This window comes from Myotis nattereri (assembly GCF_964212035.1).
Source record: "Myotis nattereri genome assembly, chromosome: Y".
Taxonomy (NCBI): domain Eukaryota; kingdom Metazoa; phylum Chordata; class Mammalia; order Chiroptera; family Vespertilionidae; genus Myotis; species Myotis nattereri.
This window is the reverse complement of record NC_138094.1, coordinates 27,993,423-28,017,549: the sequence shown is the minus strand read 5'-3', so window position 1 is coordinate 28,017,549 and position 24,127 is coordinate 27,993,423. Positions and strand designations below refer to the sequence as shown.

The window sequence follows — 24,127 nt, the reverse complement described above, 5'->3', positions numbered from 1 at the left end:
GTCGACCCTAACCATTATGCTCAATTAATATTTGACAAAGGGAGGCAAAAGCATAGAATGGAGTCATACAGTCTCTTCAATAATTGGTGTTGGAACCTGGATGGCAGTCAGGCCTAGGCAGGGCTGGGTAGGTGGGGCGGTGCGGGGCGGTGCGGGGCGCGGAGGGGCGGGGCGCGGCGGGGCGGCTGCGCACTGGGCTAGGACTCTGCTGGCACAGGCACTGCACTGGAGACTCTTGCCCTTCCCGCGGGGTCTGGGGCCTCCCAGCAGGGCCCCATGGAGGACCTTAGCCTGGAAAGCTGCAGAGAGGAGGACGCGGCGCCAGGCGCCAAGGGGTGGCCCGAACCGCAGGCGAGGGTGCACTTCCGCGTGACAAGGTTCATCATGGAGGCAGGTGTCAAGCTAGGGATGCAGTCCATTCCCCTCGCCACCGCCTGTGCCATTTACCATAAGTTCTTCTGCGAGATCAACCTGGACGCCTATGACCCCTACTTGGTCGCCATGTCTGCCCTTTACTTGGCTGGCAAAGTGGAAGAACAGCCCCTGCGAACCCGTGACATCATCAACGTGTCCAACAGGTACTTCCACCCAGGCAGCGAGCCCTTGGAGATGGACTCCCTAGTCTGGGTGATCCAGGACAGCATTGTGCAGTGCGAGCTCCTTGTGCTGCGGGTACTGCGCTTCCAAGTCTCCTTTCAGCACCCACACAGGTACCTGCTCCACTACCTGATTTCTCTCAAGAACTGGCTGAATCCTTACAGCTGGCAACGGACCCCCATCTCCGTCACTGCCTGGGCCCTGCTGCGGGACAGCTACCGCGGGGGGCTGTGCTTCCGGTTCCAGGCTCAGCACATAGCGGTGGCGGTGCTCCACCTGGCCCTGCAGGTCTATGGGGTCCAGGTGCCCGCTGAGGCCATGGCCGAGAAGCCATGGTGGCAGGTGTTTAGTGGCGACCTTACCAAGCCAATCATTGATAACATTGTGTCTGATCTCACTCGCATTTATACCATGGACACAGAGATCCCCAAAGACAAGCCTGGGACACTCGGCTGCCAGGGGACAGCGCCACCACATCGCCCTGAGGGCCGGTCCCCAGAGCACTGGCAGGGAGGACTGGTTTTGTGCTGCTGGAGACAGGCCGGTGAAGGCGATGACATGCTGCCACTTTGATTCTCAGGCTTTGACTCTCCCTGGCAGCCAAGGTCCAGATGGGAATGGGCGCTGCACCTCCCGCGGGCAGGAGGGTGCCGCGGGCAGCTCTGAGGCCTCCGGGTCTGCTTTTGTCCTTTGAAAGGACGCAGACTACAGCCGAGGTTTGGGATCAGTGGAAGGAAAATCAAAGAACGGATGGGACTGTGCCCCAGGGGATTTTTTTAAAGGCCAGATTTAGAGAAAGCATGACTCAATTAACAGAGGAAATTTTATTTTGTTTCATTGAAGATATTACAAAGCCAAAATAAAAACATAATAATAATTGGTGTTGGACTTATAGCACAGATACATGCAAAAAAAATTAGTCTAGACCACCAACTTACACCATACACAAGTATAAATTGGGAATGAATAAAGGACTTAAAAGTAAGTGGGTAACCATGAAAATCTTAGAAGAAGCAAAATATCAGGCATCTGTCTCAGCAATACCTTTACTGATACAGCTCCTAGGGCAATGGACACTGAGGAGAAAAGAAACAAATGGGATGACGTCAAATTAAAACACTTCTGCAGAGAAGAAGCGGCCAACAAATACAAAAACAACAACAACAACAACAAAACAAGGAAGTCCACTGCCTGGGAGAAGATATTTGCCAATGTTATATCAGATAAGGACCTATTCTCCAAAATTCATACTGAACTCATCCACTAAACAAAAGGAAGATCAACATTCCAATAAAAAACTGGGCACCACCACCACGAAGGCCCTTTCTGACTTATGGTGGCCCAGTTCCTGTGATGATTATTACAGCCACACAGGAGATGGGTATGATGGGGGCACGGCAATTACTGCAACAGCCGATGGGACACCCCTGTAAGAGGTCCTGAGTGTGGTGCTGGCGGCGATCACAGGATACACCATGTATGCAAGAGAGAGTGAATCATGCAGTACAGTAGCTCACCTGATTGGGCACTTGGGGAGTCAGAGGGGAAGACCCTGTGACAGAAGAATTAGACACTGAAAATAAAAATGATAAGGTACAGACAATATTTTATTGTAAGCAATTTGGCTTCTGTTATTTAAGAATGACAAAAAGCAAATGGTAGGTTTGGGGGAAGCATCAAGAATTGTAGGTACCATTATGAAGTTTCAGGATTGGAGGCAAGGTTTGAATTGTACAAGGTTGCTTCCTAAGTGCTGATTTAAATTACAATATACTTAAATGTTTAAATTTTACATATTGTATTGTTAACATATTCAGAATATAAGCACAACCAAGAGACCAACAGAGGCAAGACACTGGGAGTGGGTGACAAGAACAAGAGACTAGAGATAGAGGAAGCCGGAGGGAAGGTCAGTAGAAAAAAAGAAAGAGACATGTATATTACTTTTGGTAAAACCTTAAACACTAACATTACAAAAAATTTTCAGAAGAAAGTGTTCTGCAACATGGGATTTCTTGTCTGATTTTACAACAAACACAGAAAAGCAGTCTGATTGGATGGTGAGTTATATTCATGGCCCTAAATTTCCCAGGGTGTCTATGACCATATGTGCATGAAGTCTTTGAAGTGAACTGCATACAAAATGAAGCACTGTGTTATTTCGTCATGGCATGCTGCCCTGTTTTCCAGTTAGGGAGGGTAAACAAATGAGGTATTCTCCTTGGAAAACCTAAATGGATAAAAGGATTGAAGAACCTCTGACAAGGCTGCAAAACAAGGATTCCTCCAGCTCTGTGGCCCACACTTTGCCCCCTAAGATACTGATAAGGAGCAGGCTGATCCCACTGGCCCCAGGAGGAAGAGGAGACCTTGGGGAAATGGGAGATGGTGGTGAGCAGCAACAAGGCAATGTGACGTGGCAGCACAGCAGCCTAGGCCTCAGCATGAGGAAGATTCACAAACACCTGTGGAAAGGAGTATAGGAAGAAAATGTCATGGCAGCCCCTGTTGAGGGGCAGGTGGAAAGGCCTGAAGGTGCTGTGGGTGGCCTAGAGGGAGAGTTCAGAGGAGGGGCTGAGGTAATCTGCTTTGACTCTGAGTGACAATGGACATGCACACTCTCTCCCCCTGCCTAAGCCCCCCTGCCTGATCTGGAATTGCACTGCACTTGTTGTGCTGGTAGTTCCTGTCTCAGGCACACACCCTGAGGTCCGGGGGTCACAGGCTGTATCCTTCCCAGCATCCAGGTGTCCCTGTGAGAGAAAAGTAATGGCCCAGGAACCTGGCAGCACACCAGGGGAGAGCCCAGGCAGCCCCTCCTCACCCACCCTGTCCACTCTGGGGACCATCTTCCTCTCATAGTTCTCCAGGGGATTGAGCCACAGGTCCTTGCTGATGATCTGGTAGGGCAAACAGGAGACCATAGGGACCTGAATAGAATTGCAAGCAGCAGGTGGACACAGGAAGCTGCATGCTGGCATGGCCAGTGACATCCAACCTCAGCAATCCTGCCAGATCCTGCCACGCTGTTGTCAGAGAACCAGTAGAAGAAGCTGGCGCTGTTGTCCTGGAGCCTGTGGCTGTAGGCTTCTCATTCACAATGCTGGTACCACTGAATTGGAGTGGCACTGGACAACCTGTATCCTGCAGGAGAGGGGTATGTGAAGCTGGGCACATGGCCTTCCATCCCCGCCCACCACCAGCTGCAGCCCATACAGGGAGCCTCCTGTTACTTGTGAGAGTGATGAGATACTTCTTCACAATCACATGGTTGCGGAAGTAGGGGTTGCTGCAGAAGTACAGGCTAATGGTGCACCAACCCCAGGGATGCCTGACTTCCCTCACCTGCAGAAGGAAAGTGGATCCAGGGAGTGAAATCGCTGCCCAGGGCTCCAGCCTGTAGCTGTTTTCAGGGACAGGCCACTTACCCACCTGCCCTCCACCACTCCCTGGAGCAGGTAGACTGACCTTCAAATTGATCATGTGACCAAGGATGTTTTCACCTTGGACCCTGATCATTGCCGACAACTCTGGGTGGTTGACAAACTGCTTTGGGTCAAGCAACCTGCACCTTGGGAGCTGGGCATGGACCAGCTAGAAAGAGCAGCCCGGCCTAGCCTCTCCTTCCCTTAAGGCCACTCCTTCTCCATCAAGGGCAGAAAGGGGCACAGCACCACTCTGTTTCCTGACAGACCCTGATGCCCACCAGACTGTGTTGTGCTGAGGGTTTGACAGGTTACACATCACACATTCATGCTTCTGACTGAGGAACTGGACATACAGATGGCCTGTAGGGCAGTGTTAGTCCCAGAACAGCCCGTGCAACACAGCCCTGTCTGTGGGCATCAGCCTCTGGTGTATGCGTGCCTCTGCCTTGGAGCTCTGCCCCTGGACACCCTGGTAATGCTTCTATGTTGCCTGTACAAGACAGAGGGTGTCTCCAGGATCCTGGGCCAGACCGGGGCGCACTGCCCCTAGCTTGTCCTCAATGTTCTTTTCTAGGGGAACCATCCCCGCTTACACCGTTCTCCTGCACTGTCCCATGCTCCTTGTGATCCTGCTCCTCTACCCTCAAGGATACAGCTGTGAGCCAGAACCCAGGGATGCGCCGGATATTGAGGCTTCTCGGTTTGAAATAGGGCTTGAGCCTCTGCCGAGTCCTGCACCTGAGCCGAGAGAAGGCCCTGCTGGCTTGCTCGTTCATGGGCTCCATCTCCAATTGGAGAAACTGGAGCACCTCCAGAGGGGACCAGGTGAACTTGGCCCTGGGCCCTGACTGGGCCTCCTCCTGCTGCACTGGCTGCTCTTCTTCTGGCTTTGCTTTGGTCTTGGACTGAGGCTCCACCTCTCCCACCTGTTCCACTCCCTTCATGGTGCCCTCCACTTCCCCTGCAGGAAAAACTGCTCTACTGCAATTAATTGCTCCTCCATCCACCCCTCCTCCTGGTGGTCACTCCCTTGCGGGTCACCTGGATCCTGTGCCTCCAGCCTCAGCTCTTCACTCACCACCTCCTCCTGCCTCCCCACCTGCAGATCTGGGAAAACCTCCTCACCTGCCCACTTGGCCTGCCATGGCACCACCTGCAGAAGGCCCTCTGTGCACAGGATAAACTGAGCCTGTGCCTGGAACTCCTCCCCCAGGCCCTCCTTGTCTTCCCCTTGCTCCTCACTCTGGGTTCCCTGCTGCACCTCCCTCTCCTCTCCCTGCACACACTGCTCTTCAGACACCCAGTCCTCCTCTTTCCTGCACTGAAGATCAAGCCCAACATCCTGGCCTGTGTCCAACCTCAGCTCCAGGATCTCACCCTCCCCCACCTGCATGAAGTCCTCCCACTCCAGCCCCAAAGCTGCCCTCTGAACCTCCTGTGCCCTTGTGTCCTGGGTATCACCACTTCCCTGCACCGAGGTGAAGCTAAAAGCCTCCTGGATGATCCTGCTTGCCCTGTCCTTCCTGGTGCAAAGGCCCTGGGGAGCCCTGTGAATCCTCAGGCGCCCTGCAGCTGAAGGCCCCCTAGTGGAACTGAGAGGAAGCGCGCTGCCCCCAGGAGCCCCTCAGTCTCCCAACACAGCCTGACTCTGGATGCCCCCTGGCTCTGAGACTGGTGCTGTGAAGGAGCAGGTGGTGCAGAGCCTGCTGAGTCCAGGCAAGGTGCTTGCTCACTGGTGCATGCAACCAGGCCCTGGTGTGCTGAATGGGGGCACAGTGGGCTCATGCACAGGCGCTGGTCATGTGAGCATGTGGTACAGAAGGCACCTAGCCAGGCCCAGCCTGCTGTTTCTGGGTGGGCTCCACAAAAGCCTCCTCTAATCACAGATGGGGCAGTGGGCGTCACCCTGCGAAGCCCTGCCACTTACTCAAAGCTCTGGTGTAGATAGTTGGTAGAGTCAGAGGTATCCTATTATTAGCCTGAAAACCGAGATTTTGCAAGCTTAGAAACTTGACCTGACTGAAAAGAAGGAAGAAATGGTGGAACTTGAAAATGACTTCAGGTTTTCTCACTGTGCAGAATAAAGTCAAACATTGCTTCAGTTAAATATTTTAGCCGTTGTTCTCCCCACATGAACTACAATAATAATGTGCTTTGTGTTGATATTTACTGCTGTGTTGCTGACAATTACCTGGAGGAGAAGTTAAGGTGATTCAATGGCTTGAAAAAAGTTTAGCTAAATCTGATTGCAGGTCTAATTAAGCAAGTTTATTCCATATATATATATATATATATATATATATATATATATGGAATAAACTTGCTTAATTTATATGGCTAAGTTGACTCGTGCATGTGTGATACATATGAAGCTCTTACTGGCGCCAATTGCATGAGTGTGTTTCAATTTGTCATTGTCAATCTGCATTTGATTGACACTGCTATTATAGAGAAAGGGCAAATAGCAGTATTATGGTATTTCTTCTAATTAATTTCCTTTCAACATGCACGAATCCATGCACTTGGCCACTGGTATTCTAATAGTGGCAAGATATCATCCGTGAATGGTAATACTCTATTGGGCAGGACATGCCAAATTGGTCGCACATATCTATCCTATCTAATAAAAGAGAAATATGGTAATTGGCGTACGACCGCTACCCTTCCCATTGGCTAATCAGGGCGATATGCAAATTAACTGCCAGCCAAGTTGGAGGTTAACTGCCAACAAAGATGGCAGTTAATTTGCATACATAGGTGCAATGCTAGGAGGCGAAAGGGGAAGGAGGGAAGAAGCCGCCTGCCCTGACTGCAATTGGAAACCCAGTGGCAGCCAAGAGCCAGAGAACCAAGCTGCTTTTGCTCAGAGAAGCCAGGCTGCCTTTGCTGGCTTCTGTGATAGGAGGACCTGGCCACCTTTGCTGGCCCTGGGCCAGTAATCGGAGAAACTGGGTGGGGCAGGGAAGAGGCAGATGTCTGCCTCTTCCCTGCCCAGCGTGGCTTCTCAGATCACTGATCACCAGTGATGGGAGAACACCCAGAGGCGGGGCCAGAGGCCAGGCTGCATAGCTGCCTGGGGACACCATTTGGACCCCAGGGGCGAAGCAGCCAGGCCCCAGCAAGAGACCCAGAAGGCGACCCAGGTGCTGGGGCTGCATCGCTGCTGGGTCAGAAATCCGGTGCCCAGGCTGAGGAGACCCAGGACCCAGAGCTGCGTTGCAGCTGGGGCACACGATCCGGTGCCCAGGCTGAGGAGACCCAGGGCCCGGGGCTGTGTAGCAGCTGGGGCACGCCATCCGGTTCGGGGGCGATGCAGCCAGGCCCGAGAAGGAGACCCAGAAGGAGACCCAGGGGCCTCCCAAGAGGAGAGTCTCCATGGCCAGATGGCGTGGTGTCGGGGCAGGAATAAAGACCCGAGGTGACTCAGATGCCTGGCCACAGGGTTAGTCCAGCCAGCAGGGCCTTTCAGTTGGGACTGGGGTGGGGGTGGGGCAGGGAGGCAAGCTGGAAATAGAGAACTACAACTCACAGGAGGCTTAGCAGCCGGGCCTGGGTGCCTGGCTGTGAAATCCAATGGGCTGTAGTTTTGCAAGCCACTTTAAACTAGAGGCTTGCAAGGTTGGAAGTTCTGCGCCTGGAGCCAGGGAGAAATGGAGCTGGGGCAGAGAGAGGGGTCCATGGCAGCCGTGGGCTTTGAGGAGTTCTCAGCACCTCCTGGCTGGGAGCTGGCGCTGCCTCTGCTGAAGGTGGTCACATCCTGGAGAGCGAGCTTGAGACCGAAGTGGAGTTCCTGTCTGGGGGTCTGGGCAGCTGCAGCCTCCAGGAGCTAGAGGAAGAGGAGGAGGCAGCCTGAGGCTGGCAACAGCGGCGCCAAAGGGAACTTAATCGCAGGAAGTACCAGGCGCTGCAGGGAGATTGAGCAGGCGAAGGAGTGGTTCCTGAACAGGCTCCATCAGATATAGAGGATAACATGGAGACTCCAGCAGGAGAGGAGGTTCCTCATGAAGGTTCTGGACTCCTACGGTGACAACTACTGGGCCAGCCAGTTCACCATCTTACTGGAGGATGAGGGCAGCCAGGGCACAGATGCCCCCACCCCAGGCAACACTGAGAACCAGCCTCCAGAGAAAGAGGGGCTGTCCCCGCCCAGGAGGACGCCAGCGCCTGCAGAAGCCAGCAGCCTGGCCCCTGGCGAGGGGCCCAGGGGTTGGAAGAGGCGGCGAGTGCCACCGGAAGGGGGCCAGGCGTGAGTCCCGCTGTCTCTGGAGCTGGCCCCCATGCAGATAAAGGTGGAGGAAGACTTTGGCTTCAAAGCGGTCGAGGCTTTGGACACAAGTTGGGTTTCTGGGGGCCAGACAAGTAGCTGCCCTACCCCACCCTAGCCAGCTCCCCCTTTGACTGACCCCCCAATAAACAGACCCCATGCTCTCCTTGGCAAAAAAAGCTTATAGAGGCATGCTTTTAGGATCAAATAGTATAAATATAGATGTAACAGGACAATAAAAAGAGAACCTGGACATGATGATCACCTGAATGCTGCCTCTGTGTCATTCCTTCGTCGCCGACTCCATCCACACCTTTGGGAACCCCCGGACCTACTGAGGCAGGGCCCCAACATTCCTCTTCTTATAAGGACTTCAGTGAGATGGGCTAAGGGTCCCACTAGAACTGCCTCAATTTAATCTAATCCCCTCTTTAAAGATCTTATCTCTATACACAGGTACATTCTCAGGTTCTGGAGATTAGGATTCTAACATACATTTTGTTGATTACCCAAATCAGCCCTTAACAACCAACATGTTTCAGAAAGGAGATTCCTACAGGGTTATTTACCAAACATTCAGAAGTATTTTTAAAAGAGCTAAGTCCCTAGCCCACTGTGCGCGCCCCTCCTGGCGAAGAGGGAAGGCCTGGGTTCCAGGCGCCGGAGGAAAACTGGTGCCAGCAGCCAGGGGAAGGGGCCCTCAAGGGGCCCCAGATTGCGAGAGGGCACAGGGCGGGCTGAGGGACCCACCCGAGTGCACAAATTTTTGTGCACCGGGCCTCTAGTATATATATATATATATATATATATATATATATATATATATAAGCATAAGCGACATTATGAGTGGTTGGTATGATGCACACCGACCACCAGGACGCAGACACTCAACACAGGAGCTTCCCCCAGGTGGTCAAGGCTCTCCCACAGCGAGAGCATCACTCAGCCAGAAGCCGGGCTAAAGGCTGGAAAGTGCAGTTGTGACAGCAAGAGCCTCTGCTGCCTATGTGACAAGGCTACGAACCAGTGGTGACAGGTGGAGTGGGGCCTGGATGAGCGGGAACACAGCACCTGGCTCCAGCTTGGGCTCCTGCCCGGCTGCCTGCCGTTTCGTGCACTGCTACATCCCTCAGGAGGTGTCAGACCTAACCTGGCAGTCCCACATCTCCCAAGGGGTCCCAGATTGCGTGAGGGCGCAGGCCAGGCTGTGGGATGCCACCAGCGCTTGAATTTCGTTCACCGGGCCTCTAGTCATTTTATTATTTATCACCGATTTAGCATGGTTCTCTTCTAATGCTGAATAATTTAAAGGTATAACCTGAATTTTGGTAATGATGGCCATATAGATTTTACTGCTCTTTAGTGGTATTATTTAATGGCTTATAGGAAGGGCACTAATCTCCTTCAAAATATGAGAAATATTACATCTCCCACAAACAGTACTATGTTTCAGTGCTAATTCTTTCCACTAATGCCACTAAATGAGCCTTTCACTAATTTTCTTTGCTCACTAGCTCATCCAAAATTGAAATGGGAAGGCTGCTTGTCTATATTCAAGTGCAGAGGCATATTCTTCTTAACTACACTGATGCTATCAATACTTCCAATTTTCCAACATAAATTATAGTGAGGGTCTCAGTGTTAGATTTTAAAACATCTCTTTACTAATATGAATAAGTCACTTTTACCTTATTTCTTCACAACGATGTGCACGCTCTAATTTGGAACTTGCAATGCCTGACTCTTTGAAGTGTGCCTTCCCAACCTTGTTTTCATTAAAAACAGACTATCTGAATCCACATTGGTCACTTTTCAGCCTGTTGAGATAATGTAGACATTCCTTGGGTTATGTTGGACTCAAAGTACATAGTTTTCTGGATACGTCTCCATACCCCATTTATTTATTTTTTAAAAAAGTTTGATCATTTCTACGTATGTACATATATGCTTCATGGTTTTTTTTTTATTATTATTATTATTCATTTACCACAAGTAAAGGTCAGGAATTGTTATCTTTCTTTTAATTTTTTTTTTTTTTTTTTTTTTTTACTGTTTCACGCCATTACTGCTGTGTATGTGTACTCCATGTGAGTGACATACGTGCTTATGTAGGTGGGTTCTGACTTACGCGAATATTGCATTACATCCCACTTCAGGAACGTGTCAACAATGTAATGCGAGGAACTACAGTAATTGCATCCTATTGATTCAGTTGTAGTTATTTGGTCTCCACATTTCCTCAATACGTATATGATTGTTGGAAGCACAAAGTATATCTTTATATATTTATTAGAGGCCCGGTGCACAAAAATTTGTGCACTCAGGTGGGGGGGGGGGGTCCCTCAGCCTGGCCTGTGCCCTCTCGCAGTCTGGGACCCCTTGGGAGATAACGACCTGCTGGCTTAGGCCTGCTCCCGGGTGGCAGAAGGCAGGCCCAATCTCTCGGTGCAGCCCCTGGTTGGGCTCAGAGCAGGGCCCACTGGGATTTGGGGCACCACCCCCTGTCATGCACAGAGCAGGGCGGATTGGGAGGTTGCAATGCCACCCTCAGTCATGCTCAGAGTAGGGCCAATTGGGGGGTTGGGGCACCGTCCCCTGTCACACTCAAGGCAGGGTCGATGGGGAGGTGGTGGCACCAACCCTTGTCACGCACAGATCAGGGCCGATCAGAGGGTTGGGGCACTTCCCCCTGTCACGCACAGAGCAGGGCCGATCAGGGGGTTGGGGAACTCGCCCCCCCCCCACCTGTCACGCACAGAGCAGGGCCCATCAGGGGGTTGGGGAGCATCACCCTGTCACTAAAAGAGTAGGGCCGATAGGGGAGTTGGCACAACACCCCGTCACACACAGAGCAGGGCGGATCAGGGGATTGGGGCGCCACTCTCTATCACCCACAGAGCAGGGCCGATCAGGGGGGTTGGGGCGCCACCACTGTCACACTCAGGGCAGGGCCGATGGGGAGGTTATGACTCTACCCCATCACACACAGAGCAGGGCCCATGGTGGGGGGTTGGGGCGCCGCCCTCTATCACCCACAGAGAAGGGCAATCAGGGGGTTTGGGCGCTGCCCCCTGTCACGCTGATCCTGGTGCAGGGAGGCCCCTTGGCTCCGCTGATCCTGGTGCTGGGAGGCATATTATCCTTTTACTATATAGAATAGAGAACTGGTTCATGGGTGGGGCTGGCTGGTTTGCCCTGAAGAGTGTTCTGGATCAGGGTGGGGGTCTCCACTGGGGTGCCTGGCCAGCCTGGATGAGGGGATGTTTGCAGCTGGTCACACACCCTTCAGGGTGGGGGTCCCCACTGGGGTGCCTGGCCAGTCTGGGTGAGGGGCTGAGGGCTGTTTTCAGGCTGGGACTGAAGCTCCCAACTGCTCCTTTTTTCTTTTTCTTTTTTTAATTCTGGGCCAGCTTTAGCTCTGAGGCTCCAGCTCTTAGGCCTCCGCTCCTGAAAGCAGGTATCTGGTTTGTTTTAGTTCTCAAAACTCTGTATCAACCCCAGCTCTGAGATCCCAGCTGGCTGAGGTTTTGTTTAGCGTCTATATTTGTTACAATGTTTGAAACTGCAGGCTCAGAGGCCTGCAGCAGCCGGCAGGGAACGTTGGAGTCCTCCGTCACTGAAGCAAGCAAGCCTCATTTTAGGTTCAAGCTGCCTGGCTGCCGGCCGCCATCTTGGCTGATAGTTAATTTGCATATTGCCCTGATTAGCCAATGGGAAGGGTAGCGGTCGTACACCAATTACCATGTTTATCTTTTATTAGATTAGATGTGATTCTTAGAATTATCATTCAATAAAAATAAATGCCTTGTCCTTATAAAAAGATCTGGCCTTATAATTGAATGGCCTAATACATTTTAGAGTAGGGCACCATTACCAAAGTTTCTCAGAAGAACACGTGTTGAAATGAAGAGTATATCCTGCCAACCCCTACTTGAAACAAGAGCCTTAGTTGGGATCCATCATGATCCAAACAGAGACAGAAACAGTAAGAGACATGGCAGGTTTATGTTACTATATGCCTACTGAGCATGCCTCAATGCACATTTCCTGATGGTGCTATTGATCAGAATGTGCACTCACAGGACATTAGGGCCTTCATGCACAACTCCATCCTGAAACCACATGAAAAGGAGTGTATTGGACAAGAATGTTAGCAGGGACTTTACAATGCAGAGGGATTCTGAAGAAGATTGAAAAAGGTGGCAGAACCCTAGCGAATTTGGAACAGTGGACAGATCACTGGCCTTCAGACCGAAGGGCCCAGATTTGATTCAGGTCAAGGGCACTTACCTGGGAGTGGAATAAATCACCAGTCTGGGGCTTGCAGGAGGGAGCTGATCAATGAATCTCTCTCATCACTGATGTTTCTAACTCTCACTCGCTCTCCGTTTCTCTCTGAGATAAATAAAAATATTTTTAAAAGAATGGTGGAAGAATAAGTGTATGCTGCAGGGACATGCTCCCAGGAACAAACTGATATTCCAACTAAAATACGGAACAACTTCCTGAATAATCAATGGAAAACTCACAGGAGAGAACCGTGACACCCGAGGACCGAAGGTGGAGGCCACTTAGACACTGGTAGGAGGAGAGGAGGCTGGAAGGGGGCGGGCCTGACACCCACAGACAGCAACTGAAGTCTCGGAGAGATATCTCAGCTGTGGAGGACTGCCACTGAGAACTCTGGGTCTAATCCCCAAGCTGCGCCTCCTAGCAGAGAGCACCAGAACTGAGGAGGGTACCCATATAACCTGTGGATGTGAATAGCAGCAGGGCACTGTCTGCCAGGGAGAGACAACTGGAAATTCAGGCATCCTCTTAAAGGGCCAACGCACAAACTTCCCTGTGGAGCCACACACCTTGTGCCCTGGCAAAGGGAGGGTGAAGCGGACTGGAGCTGTGAGGGAAAAAGCCAGAACTGGGAGTCAAGGTTACCAGCTCAGAAGACAAACACTTCAAGTTCCTGGGAGAAGTCATTTCCTCATGCAGCAGAGAAAATCTCTCCCATGCAGACATTTGCTTTTCCTGGAGGGGACACAATTAACACACACTACTGGTAAACACCGTGCCCTGAGGGCAGTTAAGAGATTATAAATAACAATTAACCTCCAGGCAGAGGCAACTGCCCCACCTTGTTGAAACAAACTCTTGTCACAGCTGATGACCATTGCCTTGGAGGCAAGTGAAGTTGGAATCCTTCCAGTCTATAGACAGAGGAGATCTCTGGAGGCTTTGAGTCTTTGCCTGACCGAATTAGTCAGAAACATACTTTAACAATGTCCTGCACTAGAGACTGAGAGGCATATAGGATCCACCTAGCTCCTCACCACAAACCCAGACAGAAAGCCAGAAAGAGGAAACAAAGAAACAACCCCCAATAACAGAACTAGAGAATTCTTCAGATATAGAGATAGATGAAGCACAGAGCAGACATTTATCTGAATCTGACTTCAGAGTTATGAGGGTAAAAGAGCTCAAGAGCATGAAAAAAGATATAGTGACTATGAAAAGAACAGTCCTAGATATAAAATGACGTAACACAAATAAAGAACACATTGGAAGGAATAGGCAGATATTAGGGAAAGCTGAGGATCAATCACTGAATTAGAACAAAGTTAAAAATATCACCCAATAAAAAAAGACAGAAAAAATAAGATTTAAAAAAAAAAAAACCCAAACAAACAGGAGGACCACTTACCTAACAGTATTAGAATAGCAAGAGTGACAAAAGAGGCAGGAGGAGAGAAAGGCATAGAGGTCTTTGAAGAAACAATGGCAGAACACTTACCTAACCTGATAAAGGAAAATCCCACACAAGATCAAGAGCCAAAGAGAACCCCAAAGAAGAAGTACTCAAACAAACCCATGCCCAGACACATCATAATTAAAATGCCAAAAATTAAAGACAAAGACAGAATCTTCAAGGCAGCAAGACAAAACTGTTAGCTATGAAGGAGTTCCCATAAGGCTGACTCCTGATCTCTCATCAGAAACTCTACAGGCCAGAAGAAGATGGCATGAAGTACTCAAGTTAATGGAAAGTAAGGATCTGAGGCCAAGATTACTATATCCAGCAATTCTTTCAATCAAAATAGACGGTCAAATACAGAGCTTCCTAGACAGAAAAAGGCTGAAGGAGTACATCATATCCAAACCAGCTTTACAAGAAATGCTAAAGAGATTGCTGTAATGAGAAGGAGAAACAGAGTCAGAAAGTTAGCCACACAGAAATGAAATGGAAAGAAATAAATACCTATCAATAATAACCCTAAATGTAAATAGGTCAATGCTCCAATCTAAAGGTGTATTGGAGCAAAATGGATACAAAAACATGATGCAAGTATATGCTTTCTACAGGAACACCACCTCAAAACAAAAGACACACCCAGGATGAGAGTGAAGGAATGGGAAACATTTCCATGCAAATGGAAATGAAAAAAAATAAACAAGGCTGAAGTAACAATATGGGTATCAGACAAAATAGACTTTAAAATAAAGGCCATCACAAGAGACAGAAAGGTCACTGCATGATACTAAAGGGACCAACCAACAAGACAATATAACCCTAGTAAACATATATTCACCCAACAGAGGAGCACCTCAATATATATATATCTCAAACAAACAAACAAAAAATCAAAACTAACAAAAATTCTAGAAGACTTTTACAGAGAGTGTGACAACAGGACAGTCACAGTAAGGGACTTTTATCACCCCTCTGACTTCTCTGGATAGATCTTCCATATGAAAAAATAACAAGGATGCAGAGCCTCTAAAGGACACACTGGATCCATTAGATTTAATTGACATTTTAGAATAGCGGTTCTCAACCCGTGGGTTGCGACCCCTTTGTGGGTCAAATGGCCCTTTCACCGGAGTCCCCTAAGTAAAGGGTGTCCTAAAATTCACGCATGAAGTAATTTTGATAGAACACAAGGTTTATAATTAAAAACTGTACATTTTTATTGACTCATAAAGAAAGTAAAAGAACTGCACTTGGAAAACTACAGGCCATTGAAATGGAGATAAAGATATCAACCAATGGACTAATATACCATGTTGATGGGTTGGTAGAATTAACATCATTAACATGTCCATACTCCCGAAAGCAATCTACAGATTAATTGTAATCTCCATTAATATACCAACAGAATATATCACAGACACAGAAAAAAATCCTCCAAAAATTGAAATGGAGGAAAAATAGCCTGAGCAATCTGAGGAAGAAGAAAAAAGTTAGCAGGCACACAATACCAGATATTAAGCTATAATATAAAGCCACCATTCTCAAAACTGCCTGCTACTGCCACTAGAAAAGACATATACTCCACTGAAACAGAACAGAGTATCCCGAAGTGGACCCAAGTCATTATGCTCTATTATTAATTTACAAAGGAGGCAAGACCATACAATGGAGTCAAGATATTCTCTTCAATAAATGTTAGGAAAATTAGAAAGATACATGCAGAATAATGAAACTGGACCACCAACTTACACCATTCACAAAAATAAACTCAAAGTGGATAAAGGACTTAAACATCAGATGAGAATCTATAAAAAATCTTACAAGATTGCATATGTAGCAAAATATCAGATACGTCTCCGCAATATCTTTACCGATACAGCTTCAAAGGCAATGCACACAAAGGGGAAAATAAACAAATTGACTACATCAAAATAAAAATCTTTTGCACAGCAAACAAAATCCTGAACAAAACAATAAGAAAGCCCACAGCATAGGAGAACATATTTCCCAAGTATCTCGGATAAGTGTTGAATATCCACTCACACAAATTTCAGGGAACTCACACAAATTAACAATAGGAAGATAAACAATCCAATCAAAACAAAGGACCTAAATTAACACTTTTCAAAAGGGGACCTACAAAAGGCCAAGAGACATACAAAAAAATGCTCAAAGGCACGAACAGTCCAAGAGATGCAAATCAAAACGACAATGAGTTACCAATCCACACCTGTCAGAATAGCTGTCAGAAAAAAATCAACAAACCACAAGTGCTGGTGAGGATGCAGAGAAAAAGCAACAATACCCACATCAGACAAAATAGACTTTAAAATAAAGGCATGCTTAATGCAATAACAATAAACAACAAAGACAGATATAATAATAAAATATGATATTAAAAAATAATAAAAATATCAAAAGGTACTCTCTGAACTCAGGCTCAAGGAAAACAAGTAACCTTGTCATCTTGAACTATGTGTGCTCTTATTCGAACTGCATTATGCCTAATTCGTATTGGGGATCAAAAGTCTGTAATACCTAAGGCCCTGGATCCAAGAAAACAGCCACACAAAAAAGAATCCATGTGCACTGCTGGTGGGAATGCAGACTGATGCAAGCACTGTGGAAAACCGTGTAGAGTTTTCTCAAAAAATTAAAAATGGAGCTCCCATTTGACCCAGTATTCTCTCTTCTAGGCATATATATCCCAAGAAGTGAGATAGACCAATCAGGAAAGATATATGCAACTGTATGTTCATACCAGCCCAATTTACAATAGCTAAGATTTGGAAACTGTCTCAGTGCCCATTAGCAGATGCACGGATGAATAAACTGTGATACATCTATACAATGGAATACTCTACTGCTGTAACAAAGAATGAACTCTTATAATTTGAAAGAGCATGGATGGACTTGGAGAGCATTACACTAAGCAAATTAAGCCACTCAGAGAATGATAAATATCACATTCTCACTCATTTGTGGAATATAATGAACAACATTAACTGATGAACAAGAAGACATCTAGACACAAAGAAGCACTGATCACACTGTCAAACCTCAGAGTTAAGTGCTGGAGATAAAGACCAACAGTAGTATGTGTCTGTGTGTATGTGTGTGTGTGTGTGTGTGTGTGTGTGTATAGATGTATGTGTGTGTGTATATATATATATATATATATATATATATATACATATATGTATATATATATGTATATATATACTATCTAATAATAGATAAACATGGGAATTAACCATAACTTCACTACCCTTCCCATTGGCTAATCAGCGAGATATGCAAATTAACTCCCAATCAAGATGCCTGCCGGAAGCCACGCAGCTGAAGTGAACATGAGGCTTGGTTGCTCCAGTGATGGAGGAAGCCAAGTTTCCCCACCTGCGGCAGCCCTGCTCTGAGCTCCAGATGCAACAATGTTGCAATTATAGAAGCTAAACAAACCCAGATACCTGCTTTCAGCCAGCCATAGCCTCAAGCTGCAGCCGGCTCTCAGCTCCAGTGACAGCAATAGAAGGTAAATAAATCCCAGAATAAAAAATAAAAAAAAGAGGCTGGGAGCTTCAGTCGCCTGCCATCCTGAAAACGGCCCTTAGCCCCTCACCCAGACTGGTCAGGAACCCCAGTGGGGACCCCTACTCTGAAGAGTGTGTGACCAGCTGCAAACAGCCATCAGCCCCTCACCCAGGCTGGCCAGGAACCACAGTGGGGACCCCACCCTGATCTGGAACACACTTCAGGGAAAACCAGCCGGCCCCCTCCCATGCACCAGGCTTCTATCCTATATAGTAAAAGAGTAATATGCAAACTGACCCTAACAGCAGAAAGACTGAGAATGACTGGTCACTATGACACACACTGACCACCAGGGGGCAGACGCTCAATGCAGGTGCTGCCCTCTGGTAGTCAGGTCGCTCTCACATGGGAGGAGCTCTGCTCAGCCACAAGCCAGGCTGATGGCTGCCATTACAGCAGTGGTGGAGGGAGGCTCTCCAGACTCGTCAGCAGTGCTAAGGATGTCTGACTGCAGCTTAGGTCTTCTCCCCGCTGGCAAGTGGACATCTCCCTAGGGCTGCCAGGCTGCCAGAGGAATGTCTGATTGCCATCTTCGGCCCAATTCCCCGGGGAGCAGGCCTAAGCCAGCAGGTGGTCATCCCCTGAGGGGTCCCAGACTGCGAGAGGGCACAGGCTGGGCTGAGGGACCCCCTCTCCCCTGAGTGCACAAATTTTTGTGCACTGGGCCTGTAAAATATATATATATATATATATATATATATATATATATATATATATATATACACACACACACACACACACACACATATATGTATATATATATATACATATATATATATATATATATATATATATATATATATACACATATATATATACACACACACACACACACATATATATATATACATATATATATTTTTATACAGGGCTAATGAACTTTGATAAACAGCAGGGCTGAAAATCTGCATTATATTACCCTGCTGTTGGCAAAATGGCTGAAGGCAATCTGCTAACCTGATAATTAAAGTAACTAATCATCAGAGAGATGCAAATCAAAATAACAATGAGGTACCATCTCACACCTGTCAGACTGGCTATCTTCAACAAATCAACAAACGACAAGTGCTGGAGAGGATGTGGAGAAAAAGGAACACTCGTGCACTGCTGGTGGGAATGCAGACTGGTGCAGCCACGATGGAAGACAGTCTGGACCTTCCTCAAAGAACTAAAAATGGAACTCCCATTTGATGCTATGGTCTCACTTCTAGGATTATATCTCAAGAAACCAGAAACACCAATCAGAAAGGATATATGCACCCATATGTTCATAGCAGCACAATTCAACATAGCTAAGATCTGGAAACAGTCCAAGTGTCCATTAGTAGATGAATGGATTAGGGAACTGTGGTACATCTACATGATGGAATACTATGCTGCTGTAAAAAAGAAGGAACTCTTACCATTTGCAATGGCATGGATGGAACTGGAGAGCATTATGCTAAGTGAAATAAGCCAGTCAATGAAGGAAAAACAGCACATGATCTCACTCACTCATGGATAATAAAGACTATTATAAACTTAAAAAAAATAAGAAGACTATTGGCTCATGAAACAGTGCACTCATTCATTCTTTAAAAAACATACTGAGATCTTAATGTTTCCAAATAATACATATATTTATTAAAAAAGAAAGAGAACTGTGCTCGTTTCGGCACCACATGTACTAAAATTGGAACGATATAGAGAAGATTAGCATGGCCCCTGCACAAGGATGACATGCAAATTCATGAAGCGTTCCATATTATTTTATATGAAATGCTGAAAGGTATTCTTTAAGAAGAGGAAGAAGTAAAGGTAAAGATAAAAATTATGAACAACAAATACATGTCTATCAACAAGTGAATCTAAAAATCAAGTGAGTAAAAAATCTGATCAGAGTAAACTGGTGAATATAATATAAAATTGGGCATAGAGAGGGGGTGGACTGAAAATTCTTGCGGGGGAAAGGGATGTGGGGGGTGTGGGGAGCGTGGGAGGAGACTGGACAAAAATCGTACACCTATAGATGAGGACAGTGTCGGGGTAAGGGCAGAAGGTGGGGTGGGAACTGGGTGGAGGGGAGCTATGGAGGAAAAAGAGGAACAACTGTAATAATCTGAACAATAATGATAAAAAAAAAATAAATGAAGCAGCGTGTTACTTCTTCATGGCATGCTGCCCTGTTTCCAGTTAGGGAGGGTAAACAATTTACATATTTTCCTTGGACAACCTAAATGGAAAAAAGGATTGGGGAACCTCCACCAAGGCTGCAAAACAATTCTTGACCTCCTTCCTGTGACATTTTGTATGTCCTCAACCTTGAAAGGAATAGTAGAAATAGAGAAATATTGCATACGGAATGATATAAAAGTTTGAAGAAGTATAAATGTGGGCATCCTTTTGCTTACTTAAGTGACATCAGCACTTTCTGAAGTGGTTATACTAAGATTGAAACAGAGATTACCACTTAAATGGAACCAGTTAGCTTCCTGACTATACTTCTGAACGGAGTGAACAAAAGTGCCCCTAGATTGTGATATGTATTTTATTGGAGAACTATTCAGGCACTTTCTCTGCAACTATTTGACATTTAATGTACCACAAAGGGTATGATCACTCAAACTATGAGTTATCTTGAATCCTCAGTATTTTTATTAGTGAATATAAACAAACATCATGAATGGGAAAGGTTTTTAAAAACTCACCTCTTGGACTGTTGAGTGTATAGTTATCAACAAGCCTTCCAACTTCAATTTTAAAAATTACCCCAATAATGTGTGGTTTTTTTAACATTCTTTTTATTGAAATAGTGTATGTGAAATTAGTTGAAAATTTAGGAAGCTTGGACCTCAAAATTTTAAGGATTTTAAAATGTAGCCTGTCAGATTGCACATTGTGGGGTGGAACAAACCATGAATGGCATGGCTCAGTGAGCCCATTTTTCATTGCCAGCTGGCATGCACCTGGATTGGTGAAATACTTAGTAAAGCCATTTGGATGCCAAATTTACTCAGCCTAATTTTTCCACTGTAGGTTTGTATTAATAACGTATTATGGTACAGAGAAATACAACAAGACAAACAATACAAAACGTCCCAGCATGAAATAGATCACTTTATATACAATCCCATGGGGAAGTGGACTAGAAAGGAAGATTAAAGGGGAAGAAGGAACAGCATATAAATCCTGACCATGACAAAAGGCTCTCTTGTATTTCTAAATGGATATTCAGGGTATCAAAACCCTAAACTATGTACATACTTTTAGATATATATATATATTTTTATTGATTTCACAGAGGAAGGGAGAGGGAGAAAGAGTTAGAACCATCAATGGTGAGAGAGAATCATTGATTGGCTGCCTCCTACAAGACATCTACTGGGCTAAGAGCCCACGACATGGGCATGTCCCGGCCTGGGAATTGAACCCTGACCTCCTGGTTCACAGGTCAAAACTCATCCAATGAGCCAAGCATGTCAGGCTTTGGCTCTTCTTTATTCAGAGTCTTCCCTTTGACATTCATGTGCTCCAGCTGCCCTGTATCCAGCCTGCCTGACTGCGGTGCAGATTGGTGGACTCTAGGGTACATTCTAGTAGTAAGGAACCTATTATGTGTGCCTTACTCTCCCTGCTTGCTTTCTGATGCCCTAGAGACCCTGCCCAAGGGCCTTCATGTACAAGATGCCTGTGCACCAGCAGTCACCTCCTATCCAGGCCCCTTCTGTGCCCAACTTCACAGATGTAGTCTCTATCTAAGCTTTCTCAGCCTCATTGCCTTAATACTATGTTTTTCTGAATATTTTATAGAATAATCCAGATTCCAATAAAGAATTTTGCTAGATTTCTCACTGTGGTCTCGAGAACAAATAAAGCGTCAAGTGCAGGACACTTGGTTTTAGAGGCAACATGCAGCAATGAGTTTTCTTTTGTTGTGTTTTAATATGGTGGGTTTTTAAAATTAATTCTTTAGAGAGAGGTAAATGGAGAGAGACAGACACAGAAGCATGCATTCCTGTGAGAGAGAAACAATGTTGGATGCCTGGGGACTGAATCTGCAACCTGGACATGTGCCCTGGCCAGAAATCAAATCAGTAAACTTTCTGGTGCACAGGAAAATGCCCAGACACACTGGCCAGTGTGCACTGTCTTTCATTTTCTTCCTTATCTTGCATCTGGTGGATAATAAATACCATCAATGCTAATAACAGTGGGCAATTCCAGAGGAGGACATGCTGACAATAGCTTTACATAAGTTGGCCCCACAGGTGAATCTCCACACAAGGTAATGGGCACGATCTCTTTGTGCAGAGGAATTAACACCCAGACCACAGGATGTTTTGCCTATGTCCTTCCTCCCTAAGAACCTGCCCATTTGTATACTTTTCCCCAAATTCCAGAGGTTCTGATTCCCATTATGGACACTATTTCCTGTTAATGTGGGGATGGGAAGACAAGGTGCATGTCAGACAGAGGGACAGGGAGAGGGAGATGGAATAGGAGAGGGAGAGGAAGAGAAAGAAAGCATTTGCTGTAAGAGATACACATTTTCTGAGCCTTGTTCTCTTATCCTCTTTTTTGGGGGAGTGGGGAGCTCACAGACTGTTACAGAGACTTCAGCATTTTCTCTTCCCACTAGAAGAAGCAGAGAGTGATGGCCAGTGTGGCTCAGTAGGCCTATGAACCAAGAGGACATGGTTCAATTATCAATTGGAGGAGGGGCCGGAGTTTATGTTTGGATCCCCAGGTGGATGTGCAGGAGAAAGCCAACCAATGATTTTGTCTCATTATTGGTGGTTTATCCATCTCTCCTTCTCCCTTCCTCTCTGAAATCAATAAAAAATGTACTTAAGAAACGGGAAAATGAGCTCCTACGCTGATGGGCCCAAGCTAGAAGACTGGAAGGTAGAAGACAAAGACAGGAAGAGCAATAAAAAGAGAACGAAGGGCCAGGTGCTATATGTGACAAGCTATGAACTTCTGAAACACAGCAGAGAGCAGCAAGCACATGAGTGGCTGGCACTGAATGAGGAGCAGTAGAAGTAGAAAACGCAGGACTGACTTCCTCACAATTAGGGAGACATACAGGCAAATGGAGTCCTGCCCCTGGGCCTGGATGTGTGGCCTTCTCCCTAGGTGCTCCTCTGGCAGGCCACACAGTGAGCAAACTGAGACAGCCTAGGGCCAGAATGCAGTGGCAGGTGGGCAGGGAGCCTGTTCCATGCTGAGCAGCTAACTGTCCATTGACTGTGGGATCCAACAGCACACTAGGACATCTCCCTTTCACTTGGTTGTATTGACCCTCAGGGTGGCCCTCCATACCCCTATCTCCCCGGTGTGACCTTCACCTGTGTCCACTTAAATGCTCTCTGGGAACTGGCTTGGGGTTGGCCACTCTTCAGACCCAGGGCCTGTCACTGGCTGAGAGTTGCTTTACCACCTCCTTGATTGATGGGAAGGAGGATCATGAGGGATAGTCTTTGAACATTAGACCATCCTCTACAAAGGATGTCCTATTCTAGGGCGGGACACAGAACAAAGCAGAGGTTTATGCCAGCTTAATATTTTGCTGAAAAGAATGTAAATGTGTTTCCAGGCCACAGGAACTTGAGTTCAAGTAGGGCCTTGATCCAGGGGAATAACAGGCATGGACTGGTGAGGCCAGGGCTCTGGGTTCCTGACAGGCTTATGTCCCTTTCAGTATTGGGGGCCTGACTTGTGTACAGGGAAGCCCTACCATGGAGCCGCCACAGGCAACTGGGGAGGAGTGTTGGAGACCAGGGCCTGGACTAGTTAACGGTGACAGCCCCAGAGAAGTTGTACCTCGGTGGTGCTCACTGGAAACCACTTGTTCCAGTCCCTATGGATGCGCCTTGTGTGTGCTGACCCAGTACAAAGAGACAGAGAGGCCCAGATTTTCTGTAGGCTCTTCTGTACCCGCTGCATTGTGATGCCCAACAACTCTCATATTCCAGGCAGAGGGACCACATGACAGATTAGCACAGTGGTGTTGTCCAGAAAATTTCAGACTGGCTGTTTAGGTTTCTGGAAGAGGTGCAAACTGTAATGAGTTCAGCAGTTGAGCCTAGACTTGGTATCATGGGATTTTAGCCTGAGGGTGCCACCTGGGGGCTGAGATTTTCTCTTTAACACAGACATTACATGCACCAGGCAGAAACTGGAAAATTATAGGAGCCCAAGCTCAGGCTGCCTCTATGAGATCCCAGTGTCCAGGAGATACAGGGAGGCAGGATGGACCACTTAGAATGACCTAGAAACAAAATCTGAGCCCAACATGCCTTCTTCATGAGCAAGAAACACTCCTCTATCCACGCCCCCCATGCGGAGCCAGCTTTACCCAGGGCATGTGCTATGGCACTGTGGGCAGGAGAACTTCCTGCCCAGTAATGGACAGGCCCTGCCGACTCCCAGCACCCACACATGAATTTGGGGGATGTTTTCACCACATCCTGGTCACCTGCCACCTGCTCTCATCATAGCCCTCACTTACGTACAGAACAC

General features: G+C 47.1%; 1 protein-coding gene across 1 annotated transcript; it reads left to right on the top strand.

The window, feature by feature from the left end:
• Positions 1 to 276: 276 nt before the first annotated feature.
• On the top strand, positions 277 to 23,402 carry LOC308512396 (cyclin-Q-like; the record flags this gene model as incomplete). The annotated part of the gene is made up of 2 exons (XM_081082161.1): positions 277 to 1,084; positions 23,332 to 23,402. 2 exons carry the CDS (start codon positions 277 to 279, stop codon positions 23,400 to 23,402), a joined length of 879 nt encoding a protein of 292 aa, XP_080938287.1.
• Positions 23,403 to 24,127: the final 725 nt, after the last annotated feature.